Source organism: Heliconius melpomene, chromosome 12 (assembly GCF_056956725.1).
Source record: "Heliconius melpomene rosina isolate 202511_hmr_F chromosome 12, ASM5695672v1, whole genome shotgun sequence".
NCBI lineage: Eukaryota > Metazoa > Arthropoda > Insecta > Lepidoptera > Nymphalidae > Heliconius > Heliconius melpomene.
The window spans coordinates 12,135,955-12,156,289 of NC_140400.1; the positions used below are offsets into that span (position 1 = coordinate 12,135,955).

At 32.2% G+C, this 20,335-nt stretch overlaps 1 protein-coding gene across 2 annotated transcripts in view; it reads right to left on the reverse strand.

Moving 5' to 3' along the window:
• LOC146533919 (transducin beta-like protein 2) overlaps positions 1-20,335 on the reverse strand; it is a 52,571-nt gene that overhangs the window by 22,564 nt on the left and 9,672 nt on the right. The window contains exon 3 of one of the 2 annotated variants that reach the window (XM_085193903.1): positions 2,544-2,767. In XM_085193903.1, the coding sequence (XP_085050029.1) occupies positions 2,544-2,767 (224 nt within the window). Of the gene's footprint in view, positions 1-2,543; positions 2,768-8,357; positions 9,698-20,335 lie in introns of those variants that run through there. The other variant, XM_085193902.1, reaches the window with a different exon arrangement.

Here is a 20,335-nt window from a genome sequence, read left to right on the forward strand (position 1 = left end):
TTATACTTCTATCGATCTTTACACATTTGAGGCCAATCGTGGCGCAGAGGCAAAAGTGTGTGACAGTAAACGCGACTGGTTGTGAGTTCAGTTCCCACTCGAGCAAATGAAATATTGATTGAAATTTATATTTTCATTTGTTCGCTCTGCTACTCGAGCGAAAGCGCGACGTTAAGTTCCGCCACTCAACACGTAATGCCTCTGGAATTGGAAACGGAGAACGGAGTGTCTTAACACTAGTTAGCGGGTGCGTGAACCTGATTTTATTTATTTATCTTATGACGTGGCGTTTCTTATTATATCAACCGTTAAGTTTCATATCAAATAACTGTCAAAAATCGTTTAATAATTGCTTAAAACCAGTTTCTCTAATATTGCACTACTTTTGTGGCAATTAAGGCAATGATAGCATATTAATTCAATCTCTATTGCGTAATAGACCTGTTGTGGAAAATTTGTAATATGAATGCACTGAAAATTTAATCGTATAGAATTACAAGTATTTTCACGGTCCATTTTCATTCTGTAATTATTTTCATTTGTTCACATATATTATAGTAAATGTTATAGATCTTATAAACAGTACAAATATAACAGAACTTGGCGGAACCCAAGGTCCTTACCAGAGCCAGGAAAGCGAAAATATTACATATTAATTTCCTCGAGTGGGAATCGAACCCACAACCTCCCGCCCTTACACGTGTGTGCAAATGAGTATGCGTGTGTTTTAAATAATTAACTCTAATTAATAAATATTCAACATTAAATGGTTGATGCGGAAAACGGAAAAAAAATATAATAGATATTTATAATCAATAAGATCTTAATTGCGAAAAATAACACAAGATTAAGATTTACAAACGTTGTAATTATTACGATCAGTTCGTAGATGCGCTTTCGCTGCACATTGCTGCACTCACGCATCAACATCGGTATCTAGCAAAATTTTTATATATAAATATTATACATATATTATATATATTTACATATTATTTTTTTATGAACATCATATATTTTATTTAAAAAATCTTCAAATTTAAAAGATTAATTTAATTAAATTTAACTTTTGCAAGTAATAAAAATAAAAAAATACATTTGCGAGATTTATGTTTCTCTCAAAATATATACAATATACATACTTCCGCGTAAACATATGCAAAAAGTTCACTGTGGCTCAGTTGCAGAATGTTTTAAAATAAAAACCATTATGTAAATTTTATAAACGAAGCTTAGAATTAAGGAAGTGACTTGTTCATCATAACAATTTAAATAAATAATATTTTGGAGATTAATATAATTAACTTATATATATGAGGCCAGTCGTGGCGCTGGGGCTTGTCACTAAACGCGACAGGTAGTGGATTCGATTCCCACTCGAGGAATCCAGTATTTAATATTCTCATTTCTTCACTCTGTTCTCGTGGCAAAGCGTTTAGTTACTCGGCATCCAGAATTCTGTAGAACGTGGGTTGAGAAGTGTCTTGACACTAGGCTCTCTGTTACATGAAGCTCAAAAAACTATTAGATGTACGTAACCGATTAATTAATCTTAGTCAATTGATGCGTGTCCTGTCGATGACAACCGATGAAATAGTACGCAACTGCATATATAGTGAAAATGAAAGTAAAAGTATGCCATGAAAATGTAATCGCATATAATAAATATTTAATATGTAGTATCATGCGATCTGCTGCGTCGGTCCTAGTTTTATTCAGCAATAAATGATTAAGTATTAATTTTATTGAATATAGATTACAATTAATCTTTTAAATATTTATAAGAAGTGGTTAACTTAGAGTGCCGTGAGAAATGTTGTACATTACAATATTTATTTTTATTTATCAGCTTTACGCTGTATCCCGCACACAGCAGGGTAGGCAGAGGGAACCTAGTGTCAAGACACCGTTCCCCACTTTCTTCCGAATTCTGGAGGCATAGCGTGTTGAATGGCAGAAATCAACGCCGCACATTACAATACGAATTGTTGTTATTTTTATCCCTGTGTATTAAATTTTTTGTCAAAATAAGAAAACTCTATATATAAAAATAGATTTAATATAAATATTGTTACCAGAATAATATAGGAATAAGATGCGATCTTATAATCAATCTTCCTGTCTGTGTGCCAAATCGTCCAAATACATTTAGCTATTTTGGTATGATTAATTTACAAATAGACATTTATAATGTTATAAATATGATAGATAGAGTATAGGAATTTATGTATATATTGTAAATATTCGTTTTAACGTATTTTTTATAGGTGAAGGCAATTTTTACCTGGATCTCTTTTAAACATGCATTCTTCTATCGTCTTTTTTTTACTGTACAACCTCTTATGTGTGTAGGTGCCTACTCCATACAAGGTAACATTGGCAAAATGATTAGTGCCCAGATGGTACGTTCTAAATGCCATAATAAAAGAACAGAACAGAAGACGTTTACACGTAAAATCATACCCCGAATTATCTGGTACATTTTAAACTTCATAGGAATTGAAGTTATAGTAGATACATTTTGTTATAAATAAAAATGGACTTACCTTATCAAAACTAATAACTGGTGTGGCCGAACCAATGGTGCCATCTTTTTTCTTCTCAATCTTGTATACAACTATATTATTCTCCCTTGCTGTATGTAAAACGAAAGCTTTTGAATCCGGACTCCAGGCAACATGCGTTGCATAATCGAATTCGATGTTCACCCTCAAAGTCTTGTGTTCTTTTACGTTTAGATCACGTATGTCCCAAAGCATCACTGAACCATCTGTTAAAGAAAAAATAGGCTTCGATAAATTATAATTTCAAATGAATACAAACTAATAACTACTAAGTTCATTGATAAGACTATCTTTCAAGCGAATATTCATCCCCCCTATCGTTAATGGTAGACAAGGGCGTATATAGATAAATTTTCTGGGGAAGCCTTTGAACAGATATGTTCAAGTAAAAGTTTTTTTTTTTTTATTTTTTAGAGCTGTATATTGTTATTTGGTAGAATGTGGGTGGATTAAAGAGTATTCTGGGATGGGCAAGGTTCGCCCTGTTCCTTCTCTTCCTGCGCCTATGATGATAGATTCGTGAAATACTGGAAAATTTACACGTACATGACATTGCAAAGTCTACCACATACTCCCAAGTCTTGAGTCAACATTAAACAACAACAACAACAATAAATTAAGAATGTCATATATTTATACAAATAACGTTATATTCTCAACATTGCCGTGTAAATATTTACTGATGGCACATTTATCCTTGTATAAACAAGTATAAGCAAATAAAGACGACTTCCAATGTAAAATTAATATGAAGGGCACAGAAACTTCCCTTTTAATATTATTATTATTATCTGTGACACTCTGCGAGATGTTTGAAGGTGAAGTATTTATCTGTATTTGTAAATTTTATATTTTCATTTCACAATGCCAGGGCATCGGCGACCGTGACTGTTAGTCGTTTCATTGTCAACTCCATTTTGAATCGTAAGTACGAAGCAACGTAGGCAGATATTTTTCACCTACACATACTATATACCTATATTATAAATTCGAAAGTAACTCTGTCTGTCTGTCTGTCTTTCTGTTAATTTAATTGTGATAAAATACTCATATAGAGATACTTGAGGGTCTCGGGATGAACATAGGATACTTTTTTTCCTTGTATTTGTAATATTATCGATATATACCAATATATTAAAATACTTATTAATTTGACATGCAATTTATTCTGCTATGTTAATAACAACCGTCGCTAAGCGATCGTTGCTAAGCAACGATTTGCAAAGTTTGTTGTTAGAAAATGTCACCCAAAATGAGCTTGCTTAACGCATTTTTCTATCGAAAACTGAAAATAATTTCATAAATATATTTAATAAACATGCGTATCTTTCAAGCGGGCGTAGCCGCGTTCGGGTCCACTAGTAAATGAATAAAGCTAAAATAAATAAAAAATATTTCGAGGATGAAGTACTAGTTATACTAAATTTCAGGTACAAAAGTACGTTACACATTGAAAATTCAAGCCCAAAAAAATAAGTTAAATGCGAAATGCCTAACAAAGCACAACGCTAACTGTATCCGTCTTTTGTTTCGTCGTCGCTAAGCGTGTAATCTCTTGGTTACTTTCAAAATCAGGTAACGTCGTAAAACATGAACAAAAAAGATAAGAATTAACTCTACTCTTCATTTTAATCATTGGAAATGTATTTTAGTTAAAACTTTCAATACAATTTTTTTTCGCCAATATTCCTTTATTGTTAGGGTGTTTAGCAGGTAGCTGGAGGATAAGCACAGGTTGCCATACGAGGCGGTCATTGAAATAAGTATTATAGGTAAGCAAGCGTGCAACAATGCGGGAACCAAATAAAAGGTCATCAGAGCATTGAGATATCGAAACTGAGTCACTATACCAAGGCCTTTGGATTTCAGGCTGTTACGAAGGCAATTTTTAGCAAACTCTTGATAGACCAGTGACGGCAACTGATCGCTCAAGCATATAAAAGTACTTTTGCATGAAATTGTAAGCCATTTGAATTTATTTTTCCTCACTGTATAATAATATGCGTCATACACAAGCGCAATAAAGTTATCTTCTGAACCTATGTCAAGGAGAGCTTGTTGAAATCAATAAGTAATAAGATCAAAAATACTTTTTTCACCGACTTCAAAAAAAGGAGCAGATACTCAATTCGTCGTAATGTTAAAAAAATATATTAGTAAGAGAATGCCGTATAGTGAAAAATAAAAACAAGATAGATTTGAAGTACTGGGGATAAGTCGAAGGAAATGTATGGGCAATAGTTTGAAATTAGAAACGGATATTTCACATCATCCCATCACTCATGTTTCGTCAGGGTTTTAGTCAAGATCGAACTAGTATCCAAGGCAAAAGATGAAGTAGTATTCTTGAAATTCTATCTTACTTGTAGCTCTTGTAATAAGTACCTAGTTATTGTTGTTTTAATAATTATTATATTAATACATTGAATACTAGCGAATCAGAATTTATTACACATTTTTTAAAATAGCTTAACCAACTCGTCAGAGAATGTTTAATTTGAGTACTAAGTGTTTGTTTCTTAAAATATAAAAAATAGTGCACATAACATTATTAAACTCCTATTGCATTGATTATTTAAATTTAAAAGAATAATAATAACTCTATATTTTTTTGTTTAAGTCTACTATATATAATTTTATTTATATTTGAGTAGGGCACAGATTAAAACTACAGCAAACTGACCTCGTTTAGTATAATCTAGAAATAATTATATCTGTAATTTTTTTATGTTACCAGTTTCGGAGAAGTGTGTCGTCTAGAAATTTACATCTCTTTAAATTTAAAATATATTTTATATGTAGCTTAACCGTTTCTTACTAATTATTGATAGAAAATACCTTTTGAGAAAAATCGACTGATCGAAAATTATCAAAAAAAATATATATAGCTATTAAAAAATTAAAATATTTTTAGGCATGAGGCCACGCAAGGGACTATAAACGCGACAGGTTGTGGGTTCGATTTCCATTCGAGGAAATTAAATTTTTAATATTCAAATAACAAATTGATGTTACGCCTATTATTTTGATTGATAGATATTAGATTAGATATAAAGAAATACGCATTTACTCTTAGATATTAATAATAAACAGAAAGTGACATTATTAGAAAATTTGACCCAGATTCATCAAGCGTTCGAACTTCTAATCCGCGTCACAAAATCTACAGTTACATTATTTTAAAATTCTAGTACATATAGGCTTTTAGTATAGGTATTTCCTTTTATAAAACACTATTTTAAAAAACTATTTTAATTGAATTACAAAAATATATTAAAATACTACGAACACAACCAAAGGAGGTTGTTAATTCTTTTAGTTCATTGGCCTTTTCAAGGGAACCAGGAAGTGACTCCGCCCCGACAGTCATGATAAACGTGAACCTTCAATTGCCATCAGCAAGTTTGCAGTATAATCACACATACGTTATTTAAATAATCGTACAAGTCATTGCTCAATTTAGTTCATATAAATAGCATGAGGATTTTCAAATACGACACACAAAAAACCTGTCCATGTCAGTGACGCTACCAAATTCAAGGTTTCGCATTATAGATGATACTTATTAATATACGTGGCTATTTATTCATATAGTAATTATATATTTTTAAATATTTGAATATACGGTTAATTTTATTAATTTGGTTATTTATGATATCAGATCTGAAAAAAATACCATAATCAGTAGTAAGAAGGCTGTTCTATCTATTCATTAGATATTTCCATGCTTGTGGCAGCAGCAATTTCATCCTCAACTTAATGGACGAACCATATCTAGTATATGACAATGTATCATGGTGTCTTGGTGGGGACAGAAGGCGTGTCGAAGTGCGATGATGAAAGACCCCCACACTTTAAGCAACTTATTGTGAAAGACTTACGTGGAGGCGTGCTCTGCACGGTCCACGGTCAAAGAGTTTGGCATGGTTTGCCTTTACGTCCAAATAAGTTTAAGTACAAAACCATGAACACATTTCAAAATTATTTTATTTTGTTGCCTCAAATCTGTATGTAAAGATTATATTGATATTTGGGTTGTATATAATATGTGAAATGATTTACTTATTTAAAAACGAAAGTCTAACCCATCTATAATCTAGCTCATAACTGTAGTATTCATAATTTTTTTGCTTATATAGAACATTGGTTTAAGATGTATTGACGATGTACGAAACATCAATAATATTTTTTTTAATAATTAATATAAAATTTACCATGGCAAGAAACAATTAAATTTGATAAAAAAAAAATATATTTTTGGTCAATATTCGTATTCCGTACCAGTCAATGTACGATACTTACTTCAAGCCGTTCAGACACTCCGAAGCGCCGAGCTGCGAACGATGACGTGGCGTCTATAGAAGCTGCATTCACTTTCTTAGAATTATGAATGACTAACAATTACGATATTTGATATAGGAATCATATTTTGTTTATGTAGAATGGTAGTCATTGCTAAATCTTTTTATTAGTTATTTGTTGATTAATTTAAAAATAGACGAATATTTGTAATTTAAAGATATAAATTACAAAATATAGAATGAGATAAGATAGAAAACAAAATATATCGAAATATGGGCACTCACTTTTATTGCCATTGTCCATATCTAATGAGGAAATATAGAAATGATTTGTCCTCGATGATAATATTTTACGCTAGTGTTTATTGGATGGCATGTACTCGTAAGTCTGTGCTAAATTTCATTATCGCGCGTACGTAGCACATAGTAAATTGGGCACATGTCAGATAAACCGTAAACTACTTTAGCATAAACAAGATACTATTATTAAGCGTTTGGTTTGAGATTTTTTATTTCTTCGAGTGGGAATCGAACCCATAACCTGTCGCGTTACGGAAACACGCTGGCCTCAAAGCTAATTTAGTTAAAGTCATTAAGTTTGCTCATCTACTATGTATTTCAAAATTGTTTTATATAAGGGGGTTATATAAGCTCGCTAAGAATACGCGGTCGTTCGTAAAGGTTGTGCAACAGCACAACGCGCAAGAGATGCCTTAAATTCAACATTGAGCCTATGATACGTTATGAATGTAGATATATATGTATATATAGTGTGACGGGTTATGTGACGAAATTGCTTGTAATATTATATGAGGATGAACGGTCGACTGAGTCGTCCTACTTAGAAGCCGCAAGCCGTTTCGTTGAGTCAGATAAAAAGAAAACAAATTTTTGCCAAGTTCGCGGAACAAAGTACTTAAGTCTTTTGGCAAGGTAAAGATTGAGTAAACTATTATTAATATAAAATTTCTAAGAGCTGTGATATTGATAACAATGTTTATATGTTATATATAAGATGGTATTACGTGATGTCGTTTTCCTCTACGTGGAGGTTTGACCCAGACATTCATGAATCATCGTTTTTATAGTAATTATATATATCGTTGCTTGGAAAACCACGTAAGCGGTAATAAACTAATAACAATATTCTTAGCTTTTTATCAAAGACATATTTCCCCAAAAATTTCTTATTTAGTCCACGAAGTATTTTCAACCCCTTACCCCTCGCTTTGTGTATATACGGTAACAATTGCCACTTATGTTAGCAGTGAAATCTAATGTAGTGAAAGTGTTCTATCATATGATGTTGAAGCTATGTACTTAACTATAAAATCGTATGAGGTTTGCATTAATCATGACATACTTTCTTTATGATTTTACCGTTGTAAACATTTAACATGAATTCCCCCTGTTGTTATGATTAACGAGGAATATTGAATATGGAAGTAATAGAGTTACTTACAAATAATAAATGAGAATAAAAAAAACTACAAAATAGAAAAATATATTACGTTTATTGCTAGTACGCAATTCGAAGGCACATAAACAATACGCGCACTCCGTCAACGTAATAAATAAAAAAAAAAGTCATTTGAGAATCGTCCATAAACATATCGACTCTGACATTTGAGAGAAAAATCGTATAACATTTATCACTTGAAATTCAGGCGGAACTAATCAAAGGGTCATATGGTTGCAATATGGGGAGCTGAGTCGAAGTGCGGGTTCGTTGAGCGCGTTCTTCGTGCACTTTAAGTAGGACGAGATCCAGAGCTGCTCGCGCATCTTCGAGTGGAGAGTGACCCGAGCTGCTCTTCTGAACGCTTCTTCCCAATAATTCTTCTGACAACGTACGTAAAGATCGTCTAAATGGAAAGCCCCGGGAATGCGGATACAAGGCACTCGTATCCACCACTGCCCCGTGTAATAACTTCAATGACCTTAAATCGTTTTCTAAGGCATGTCCAATCAAAATTGTGTCACTTCCAACAAATCCTAATATGTCATTTTGTACATCTCTCAGCGTCTTGGTCGCGCGCGCCATGTCGCGCGGCCTGATGCCTGAGAACCTGGTATTGTGATCGACAACAGGTGAACTAGGCTTAACTAGCGATCTGTATACGAGTCGTCCGTCAGCTGCTATCACTGCAATGCTCGCCAGCTCCAATCCTGCTGTGGTGTAGCACATCTCTGTGTCAATAGCGTAAACACCGCCGCGAGGTGACCGTGCCCGTACGTAGCCTTCGAGTGGTCCATTCATGCCAGGTTTGGTTCCACTCCACACGTGAAATCGAGACATGCTGCACCCTTTACTTCCATAGGGAGTATTACAGCAAGTGTGGCGCGAGTCGCCGCTGATGCGGCCCCAATGATACACGCAAGATTCTTCAATAACATATTCACCTTCGCGAGTCATACGAAACATTTTATCACAACGCACACATAAATGTTCCACTGCATCCGCTTCTTCGTCACTTTCAGAGCGCGGGGTCGAACCCCACGATCCACGTCCACTGTCACTTTGAGAGCCGCTAGGGATAAACTCTTTCGCATTAGGGTCGAACGGCTTCAACTGTATAAATCGAGGACGAGGACGCGGCGGCGGATTGATATACACCACGGCCTTCGAAGAGTTGGGTTCTATCTCCAGAGGGTAGCCCAGGGCCCACATCCGCTTCGGGGAGAGCAGATGCGGGCGGAGAGCTTCCCCTAGTTCTTCGGCGGAGAGCCTCTGCGGCGTCGACGGCGGCGGCGGCGCGGTCGGGGGGCGGCGTCGATCGCGCGGTCGGCGCCGACGTGCTGCTGCGCCGGCAGGATCCACCGCCGCGTTGGTCTCTTGACAAAACCAATCATGCCAATGAGTACAAAATTGCATGTTTCTTGATAGGCTTGTATACACATAGAGTCGAGAAAGCGAGCGCGGAGCCGAGTCAGTAAATACGTGCAATCGCGCGCGCGGGCGCTATACTAATGGCGCGCTGGTGGGGCAGCCCACGCTTTATACGTCACGTAGGTAGAGCGCGTTCGTTAACGGGACATGCCAATCGACCGGCCTATTCTCATTTTTCTAAACAATAATAAATACTACTTTCTGGAAAAAGATAAGTAAAAACAATTATCCCTATTGTAAAACTAAGAGCGATACAATACACACACAAGTACGGAGGTACCTATCGACATCAATGCGAAACAGAAATGTTGCCGTCGCTATCTTTGTTTACGTGTATCAGCTGATTTGGGACCTTATCGTCGACCCAAATATTGTGTATAGAATAATAGGAGTATCTAAATATTTCTTTCCGTTATCCGTTGTACTGTTTTTATTTTGAATAGTATTTATTGTACGTATTATATTAAAATTATGTGATAATATTTAATTTGTGCGTTGTTAATATTTACCTTGGCCTAGAGCCTTGAATATGATGTTAAAAGATGTACGTGAAATGTAAAATACACACTAACATACAAACTTAACTAAAATTAGCTTTTTTATTATTTAAATATTAATTTATTATATTTATAATTTAAAATAATGGGATATAATGCTTCATGAAATATCGTTAGCTAATAGGTATATCATTATTTAATTATATAAGCCAAATTATATTTGCTAAAGACCTTTTGAATTTGTAGTTAACAATTCTATAATTAAGTATAATGAATTAACTGTCTCAGATAAAGCATGTTCAAATCTTTTCCTCAAATATGAAAATAAAATATTCACATCTTGGAATACCTATTTCTTTCGTATACGAGCATCGACATTGGACGAAAGGACGGGCATTGCCCTCAAACATAATGTCACTGGACAATTTAAGATTTCTTATACTATAGATTTTTGTAGTTTTATATATTTAGTTAAATACAATTAGTCAGACATATATATAAAATAATAAACAACGGTTATTTCTTAACTGCGCAATTTACTTTACGAACAAAGAGTGCAAAGAAGATTGTTTAATGCACGTACAGGAAAAGAAGACACGTTTCATTTCGAGTTCAACGTCATCTAAAATCTGTGAGTCAACATTTAATATCAGTTTTATGTAATGTGACGTGATTTATGTCACGGTAGCTTCCGAACAAAAACTCTATTTTTTATTTTCATGTAAATGAAGCTTTTTTTTTCATATTTCAATTTCTAACATAAAATAATTGTTTATTAAAAACAATTAAGAATTGAATAAAGTATTACTATTGATCTATACTAATATAATAAAGCGGAAGAGTTTGTTTGTTTGTTTGTTTGTTTGTTTGTTTGTTTGTTTGTTTGTTTGAACGCTAAGATCTCTGGATATACTGGTCCGATTTTCATTGTTTTTGTTTTGTATGAAAGCTGCATTCTTCAGAAGTGCTATAGGCTATATAACATTACATTACACATATATACTAATATATTTTAAAGTACTTTCTAATTTGACATGCAATTTATTCTGCCATGTTAATAACAACCGTCGCGTCGCTACGCAACCGTTACCGCGACATTTTGATTCATCCTTATGAAAATAAATATAATAGTCACTATTAACATTTTATCTAGATTGAAATTATAGTTTACTGTATAACATTCTAATAAATAATTAAGGAGATGTCACTGATTCCAAATGACCTAGCCTACGGGCGGCACAGTATGACCGACGCGAACGGGCAGATGACGTTGACGGTTTTATAAATTTTCATACATTTTCAAACTATTGTAAATGTTTATGTAATTATTTGCAGTTTATAATTAATTTAAGTTACACTTTGGTTCTCTTCTTATTTTATTTGATATTGCCCGCTTAAATTATCCTGCTTAATAGAGAGAAATGTTTAGTTATTTCGTAGAGTCGATATCTATGTACGCACGCAAGGAAAACTTTAGGCACTTTTTCTAATATTAAGAATATCTATCCTTTAGTTACTTTTAATCCTTTTATTGGTTAATTTCAGCTCAGCGTAACTCAGATAATTTTTTCTAATAATGTGTATCTACTTATTATTCTTTTTGATTATTAAACTTATATTTTCTTACTAATTCTATTGAAAATTGAAAACAATTTAATGAATATATTTAATAAATATTCTTATAGTTGAAGCAGGCGTAGCCGCGTCCGGGTCCACTAGTAGTTAATAAATTATATGATAAGGAAATTAAATAAACTTATAAGTTGGCCGTTTTATCTTTAAAGTAAAAAACACTCAATAAAATGTTTATAAAAACACTTAAAACCTGGTAGCGAAAAAAAACCATTAAAAATGCACACATAAAAGCAAATTCTTAAAAGGATTTTTTGGGTTCACGAGAAGTGGCCATGGCAAATTTAATTCAATAATGTATATATTAAATGTTCAATGAACCGCACTACGACCGCGTAGCAAAGAGACCGAGATACGTTCAGAGCCGATTCTCGTAATCTGTATCGCCAAGATACGGTCAATGAGAGTCAGCCCGTGTGGTCGTCACGTAGCGTCCCACTCGCGTGTGTGCGCCGATTGTTTGTATACAGAGACGCGTGTGGGCGCGGCGCTGGTCGGTGACTCCGGCGATAACCTTCGAATCGATGTCAGAACACGCATCGCCGACTTGTGGCGAACGGTATCCTATACGAGTACGACCGAGGGGCCAATCAACTATATAAACTACATAAATCTTCTTTCAATCCATTTGTCTAAGTTTATTTGAGATATATAATATTATAAATATCAAGATGTGAAGGACCGTTCATGAACCTCTGATAAAAATGTGCGATTACATATCAGCATCCTATGCTAAATATATTGTTTTGTACTAAGAAATTATCTTGAAACATAGTAAATTTATGTATGTATATTATTTTTATTCATTAATTTCGATTAAAGTTACATTAGCTTATATTTTTTTGAGAAAAACAATGTCATTCATCACAACACTAACAATAACCGCCTAAAGCAACTTCATTGCCATACAATACGCAATAATATACCTACACCTATTTCAATAGTCGTAGACATACATATTACATATGTATGTATATGTAAATAGCTTGTACCGAGCTGACCAGGTCCTCTAATAAAACACTTCAAATTTGACATTATTTATTGTTTTTTAATCAGTTGTAGACCTGGTTAGAACGATTGTGAATAATCGATAAGCACTACTCGTAGAAACAATGACTTTCTTTCAAAAACATTGCCCAATGAATCATTAGCATTGAACGTGAATTAATATCTTCCTTTGTTTGATAAATCGTATTAATATGCATAAAAAGGTCTCCTATAGATACAAAAACCAAGTGTGATGTTCGCAACAATCGCGGTCAGTAGGCCACGGCTAGTGAACAGCAATACCGGAACATTGGAAATCAACTATATATATTTAAAATAAGGCGGAAACTAAATATGCATACATACATATGTATGTAAATACACAAGACTATAATTTAAACAATAAATTTTAATTAATGCAGTCCGTTTATTTTTGTAAATATATATATATAATAAAAACGTACAATTGTCATTTAATTAATGTGACAGACTAAAACAATCGATTTTCAATGTATAATTTGATTTTTAAAATTTTCCGTGGCAGTATTTGGTGAAAGTCGATCGCGCCATCAATAACCCAGTCGCGAAACTGACCACCATCATGTTTCGCGTCGCAAGTAGGTCAAGGAACACTAGTTGCTACGACGGTTGAGCCTCCCACATTGTAACAATGAGAAATTATTACTTAAAGATAATATTGTTATCAATATTTCGAAATTATCAAATTGTGTTCGTTTGTTTCTTATCTTTACGCATTTCCCGGTGTTATCAAGGTGTAAGGTATTTAAAAATTATACCACTATTAATAAGTTCTTATTTTAGATGTGTTTAGGGGCGGAAACCAACGCCGTCATCATCATCATCATCATCATCATCAGATACTTAACGCGAACGCCGTACTTTGCCTTAATTGGAGAAATGCAAATATTTGTACTACCAAATTTTCACAACATGCTGTCTAATATTTTTTACCTTTAAGTGTTCTACTCTATACAATATCCCTACTAGAAATAGGTATTGTGCACACAACAGTATATTAACATCATATTAAATTCATCCCTTTTACAAAATTAACTAGAAATTATTTGTCAATAAAATTGGGTTCGATCATTAAAAGAAAAATAAACTTTAAAGGATCTAATTTCGAAAAAGATTTTACTCAAGCAAGCAATAACAACGATTTTACAAAGTCATAACAACAATATAAACTTTATGCTAACATATAAAATGAAATACAAACGAACTATGTAATAACGTTGGAAGATGCTAACTAATATGGCGAAACGAGTTCACAATAAACCGGAAAAATAACGTTTTCGTGACACGTTCATAGCCGCTGGCTACGTCTGAACTACACGCACACTCTACGAGACCCGAATACTCGCCGAACGACTACCTACTCTTTGTGAATTTAAGGAAGTTTTAAGATTTTACAAGTTGTTTAATATGTATACAACGTACACTATGTTTACATTGTTTAAACAAAGAAACAATGACATGTTTCAATTCAAAAAAAGACATGTCCTATAATTTTTTTAAAACATTTTGGCAGCTAGAGTTCTAGAAGTTCGACTAGGGTAAATATTAAAAAAAAAACAAGACAAAACAACAAAAAGCCTTAATAATGACAATTCAATTTCCAAAACATATGTATTATTTACTCCGAACGTAATATAAAAATCATCTGTAAGAATCATCGAATGTAATGAATCATTTTCGTTTACATTTTAGCTGTGTTTATTTTACTTCGTTCCGTTCGTAGTACTTAACGGAACACAAGTCGTAAGTACCGAGTCGCAGACGGCGACCCATATGCGATGGGCTGATTGCGACTATCGTTGCCTACATTGACCGCTTATCTATATAATGCTACGCAGTAAGAAACGACTCTACCTATATCTCTACCAGTTTGAACTACCAGAATGGCCGCCTTTACAGTTACTGATATGTAATCGCTGAGATATTACATGAGGTTTTTTTTTATATGTTTGTTATGTTTGGATTCTAGAGTAGTTCACAAATATATTTATTGTTATATTAATTATGATTAAATATAAACATAAAATAACATTCTCCGTATCAAAAACACTTGTATAAATATTTCTGCAGTCGACTCGATTTTACAATCCTATAGTATTAATCATAGATCCTACTGTATCATTTTAATCATGGAAATCTTGATAAGAGAGGAAACTGACGTAATTTATGTTATACTGTATACAAATATAAGAATGACGTACTCGGAAAATGAAAACATCGATATAGAGAATGGATAATCCACTTCTAGCCAGTGTGGATTCCCCGAATACGGCATCTTGCCAATATACTGATAAAGCATGCTATGTATATTTTAAGGTGGTAATATATGTAAACAAAAATTCATTAACAAAATATTATCGAAAATCGAAAACAATATTATCGGTTTTTTAATAAGGTTTTACAATTATATTTTTTTACCACAGTATTTTATTCATAAATGTAATGATAAATTTATAATTTTATGTTTTTTTTTTCAACTTTACAGAAAACTGATAATAAGAAGATAATAATGAAGAATCAATTAAAATTCTCTTTCTAAAAATGTTTATCGAAAGTAAATATATCTACAATAATTATATATAGCAAATGAGCCATTTTAAGCTTATTAGATCTGTAATCATCCATTACAAATTTATGATATGTGCCAAAAACTGATTAAATTATACTAAAGTTACTAGAAAAAAAAAAATTTCTTGATAAATCGACATTGTCAACAACACGAGAAGTGATTCAAAAGTCAAATATATAACAGACAATTTTTCTAAACTCCATTAGTTAAAACGAGAAATAAGTAGAAGAACTTATATATGTATTTAGCAAACGAGCATAACGTTTGACAACAATATAGTACCCAACGTTACGTGTACGTAAGAACTAATTGTATATGAATAGAATGCGACAACAAACGCCGCCGTTGCCCAATCCTAGCCGCTAATTTCTAAACGGAAACATTGACTTGCAGTGTTTGTAGAAACGTTGGGCAACCAGCCATTCATATATGAGGCTGAAGGACTTGCTGAAAGCGTATAGACTAAAAGAGTTAACTGTAACATTGACGAGGTTTCTAGGCGCGAAAATCGAATTTAAATATGTATAAAACAATGTATTTTTTAAAAGAAAAGTATTAATTACTAATTTAGCTGTTTAAAAGATTACAATTAAAAAATAATGACATGAACTCTAATGATTTAGAATCTAAACTATCTAACAAGATTCGAAAGTAAAATGGAAACGTGTGATATTATGATAATCGTTTAAGCGCCTAAATATAAACGAACAAAAACATTTGCACGCGCAGTTATCAGAGTGTGGTAAGTTATGTTACGCATTCGCTAGCTTCGGTTTGCTACTTTTTCTACTTGAAAATGAAAAGTAATGTGTGTTTTTAATGATTTTTATGTTGTATATAATAAGTAAGTAAGTAAGAGAAGTATTTCAATTATTTTTTTTTAAATAAATTACTATTCAAACTCTACAATTCTATAAATTCTAAGTTATTTTCTTATATTATTAAAACTAGCAACCAAACCCAATATAATTTGCCTAATAAACGACTTTTTACAGGCGACTTTGTGACGATTTCCTTGTTTTATAAAAAAATGTTACATAGGTAAGTTTTTATAGTCTCTACCTAGAGCATTTTTGCCCTAATTGGTAACATCGTTATTTACTTCCCCATTTTTTATATAAAGAAAGATTCACAAAATATAATTCTTTAGAAAATATTTTAATAAACTTATTTACCTAATATTTACTTCCATGTTTATAATTTCATTCTTGCCTGTGACTCAACCTATTAATTTGTAATAGTTGGTTGTATAATTGTATAAGAACGACTCATAGTATAAAATGTAGGCCAAACGATAGGAAGTTATGATTTTCACTGTTTTAGGCTTCCGGTGGATAACAATTAACGTCATTATACGGATATAACGGTGATCTTTGTTTGATATGTAAATTAACATTTGCGTGACAATGAGCGCGAAATCTAATTATTTGTTTTGGTATTTGAAACAGTTTTGAAATAACAGTTACTCAGAAATAAAATAACCTAAAGGCCTACTTACGTTATAGATATCGTAGGTTTTTCGATTTTGAAATACTATAATATGATTTAGGTATATTGGGGTAAATTCGCCGTCTTCGCAAGAGATCTATGAAATAAACAGTGAACGTATTCTATTTAGTTAAGGAAGGTCACGCGTAGACACCACAAAAAGCCTATTTTTTAATACGACAGTGGCATTGAAATAAAATAGATTTTTAAACGGATTTTTAAATGGTGCTGTGAAGGGAATTTTAAAAGCGGTTACAACTCCTTTGTTATTTTAAATTATGCTAACCGAATGGCAATCATTAATTTTAAAAAAAATCTACTATAAAATAATAGAAGAGATTCCTTTAGTGTTAAAACCTCAAGATAATATTCTCGGCTCTATGAATACACAAGCCTAATCAAACACATCAAATAAAAAAAGAAAACAAAGTTATAAAAAAAAATAAACAACATAATATACAAATATAAAAATGTTAAAATAGTATTATTTACAAACAACCACCACCTTGTTAATAAAGCAATATGAAAATATATTTAGTCTGCATCTGTCATGTGTATTTTCGACGGTCCAAAGTCTATTATTAAAAAAAAAAAACAACAAATAATACATAGATAATATTCGTAAAAAAATATTAAAAATTATGTTAAAACATTCATCTAATTTGGGAAAAAAACATAGTTACGTAATACATATTTACGATAAAACCAATAATATTTTTATTATTTAAATTATTTCTCGTTATGGAACATTTCGCAATGTGAAAGTAACATTACGGCACGGCGCCGGCGCAGGTATGGCGCGGTCCACGGCGGAGAAAGTGAACTTTACAACTTATAATATAATTTTTGTTTACATCCACGTATTTCATGTTAGCTTATAAACAAAAGTGTTTCGCAAAACGTATACTTGCAACACATTAAAATTATTTACTTATGAATAATTTTTATCTTCTCCTTTGTTCGGTTATAATAAAATTGACATTTTAGAAATTAATTAATTATTAACATTCGTACCTAAACAAGATATATGTGTACAGTACATCTCTATTCATAAAAAAGTGTAAGAACTTAATATAAGACTATAAAATAGAGTAAATTTTCAGGAAGTCTAGTGATGCAACACAATTTTCGTTTATTTGTATGTAATGTAATTTAACTATAAATACTGAGAAGGAAATCACTATTTTTGTTATTTATATTATCCAAATTGTTGCCTTACTTATCAACAACAAATCTCATAAGAATGATATAAATATAATATTTAGTTAAAAGTGAATATTCTAGACGAAGCAAGGTTACAATTAATCGCATCTTCCGCGCAGGGTGACGCTGCCGTTTGGACAGAAAAGACCTCGACGGTTACTGTTTTCCTGATTCTTGTGTATATGCCCTTGACTGAAACCGTCAAGAGGCTTTAATCACATAAAAAAATGCTTGTTAGCTATATATAGCTTATGGCGGCTATAACATTAATCTAAATGTACTAAGATAAAAAAATACCGGTTTATTCGTCATTGTTAAATATCTCTATATTTTTTTTTCAGCTTTACGTTATATCCCGCATGTAACAGGCAGGGTAGGCATAGGGAACCTAGCGTTAAACACTTTGCCCCCCGCCAAAAATATTAAATATTTTATTTCCTCTAGTGGGAATCGAACCCGCAACCTGTCGTGTTCACATTCACGCCTGTGCCTCAGCGCCACGACAGTCCTCTGGCTAATCTTTATAAATGTAGTTTGTTTTATTTACATAAAATATAATTACAAAAGTATACATCCAATGTTAAGTTTAGTGTAGTTAAGTAAGACCCTATTTAAATCAAATATGCTTAAGTTTAATAAGTCAAAAATATTACTACTGGTGGCGCCATCTAACTACTTAAGCAGTAGTTGATCGCGTTGTTTTAGTCACTTCGTGTTCATAAACTCGGCTAGAGGGCAATGTTATTTTTTAAATAATTATTAATATATATAACGCATTAATAAATGTAAATATAGAATAAATATTTAATTATATTTAAAAGTAGACATTTTATTGTCTTGTGTAAGTTCAAAAACTTCTTTTCTGTGTTGCTAACCTTTAAATAACCTCATGTCATAAAAAATATGTTATTCTTATGCAGATATAAATAATTTATTGAAATTAATTAGGTAATCTGTAATAAATTTGTATATTTTATCATATTTCGTTACTACAAAATACTATGCTCTGAAGATAACATGCAAGATAACAGTCACGAAAACAAAATATATGTATGATATAAACAAAACAAAATACGAGCAGTGACCACGTGGCCGCACGACATGCGCTCTGGCAACACGTGTTTACGAACATCACTACATTAGTCATGTGAAACTAGTATTCGAACTAATTTGCAAAAGGAAATTCTAATGATTCGGTAGAACGCTGTTTCATTTTACTATTATCTGTTGTAATTTATGCTTTTAATTTTACGCATAATTTATACAAAAAGAATGTTACGTTTTAATCTATAACGACTTCTGTCATTACGTTCGAATAATAAAACTTCTAAAAATAAATATCCTTCATACAATATCTATGATGCGCATTTTGGACTAAAGTAAAGAATATAAAACTTATATTTTGCAATACATTTGTAAGGATATAAGTAAAATTCACAATAATAATATTAGTTTAACATAAACAAACTTCGAGCGAGTGAAAGTAAACTGGCCCGATAAGCTCACAACAGGATTACCGCATTTCACCAAGCTTTGCGGACAACTTAGAAAGGATATTGTTAGAGCATACATATTTAACTGTATGATATAAAATAAGGTTTTTTTGAATGGTAGAATTATTGAAGGTATATCTAGAAATATATACTATAGGACTTTAAAGATAATAAAATGCGAAGGTACTCTTTCGCCCAAATTCGAAACATCGCCAGTTTAATATCGGAACTCACACTTTTGTGTTGCCAGAGCAGAAAAATAAATATGTTTTATACGATTTGTTATCTTAATAATATAAATTATAACATCGCATTAAAATGTTAACAGGAAATATAAGAGTAAATATTATTTTTTCGTCATAATATTCTTAACGTATGACGAATATATTATACGAGGACAAAATAAGTAATAAGTATTAGAAGAATTTTGTAACTGATTTATCAGCCTGATAAGTTACTCTTATCTTATGAAAATTACGTTTTAAACATTTTTATTAATTTATATATTTTGTTATCTTATAAGCATCAATTCCGTTGCCCTGATAGAAATATAAATATCAAAAAATCTATATATTTTAACTAATTAAATTCGTAGTAGCCAAAATTGTAACTCTACATAATACAATAAATATGTAAAGAATACGTAAAGAAAAAAATCAATTGATTCAAGAATCG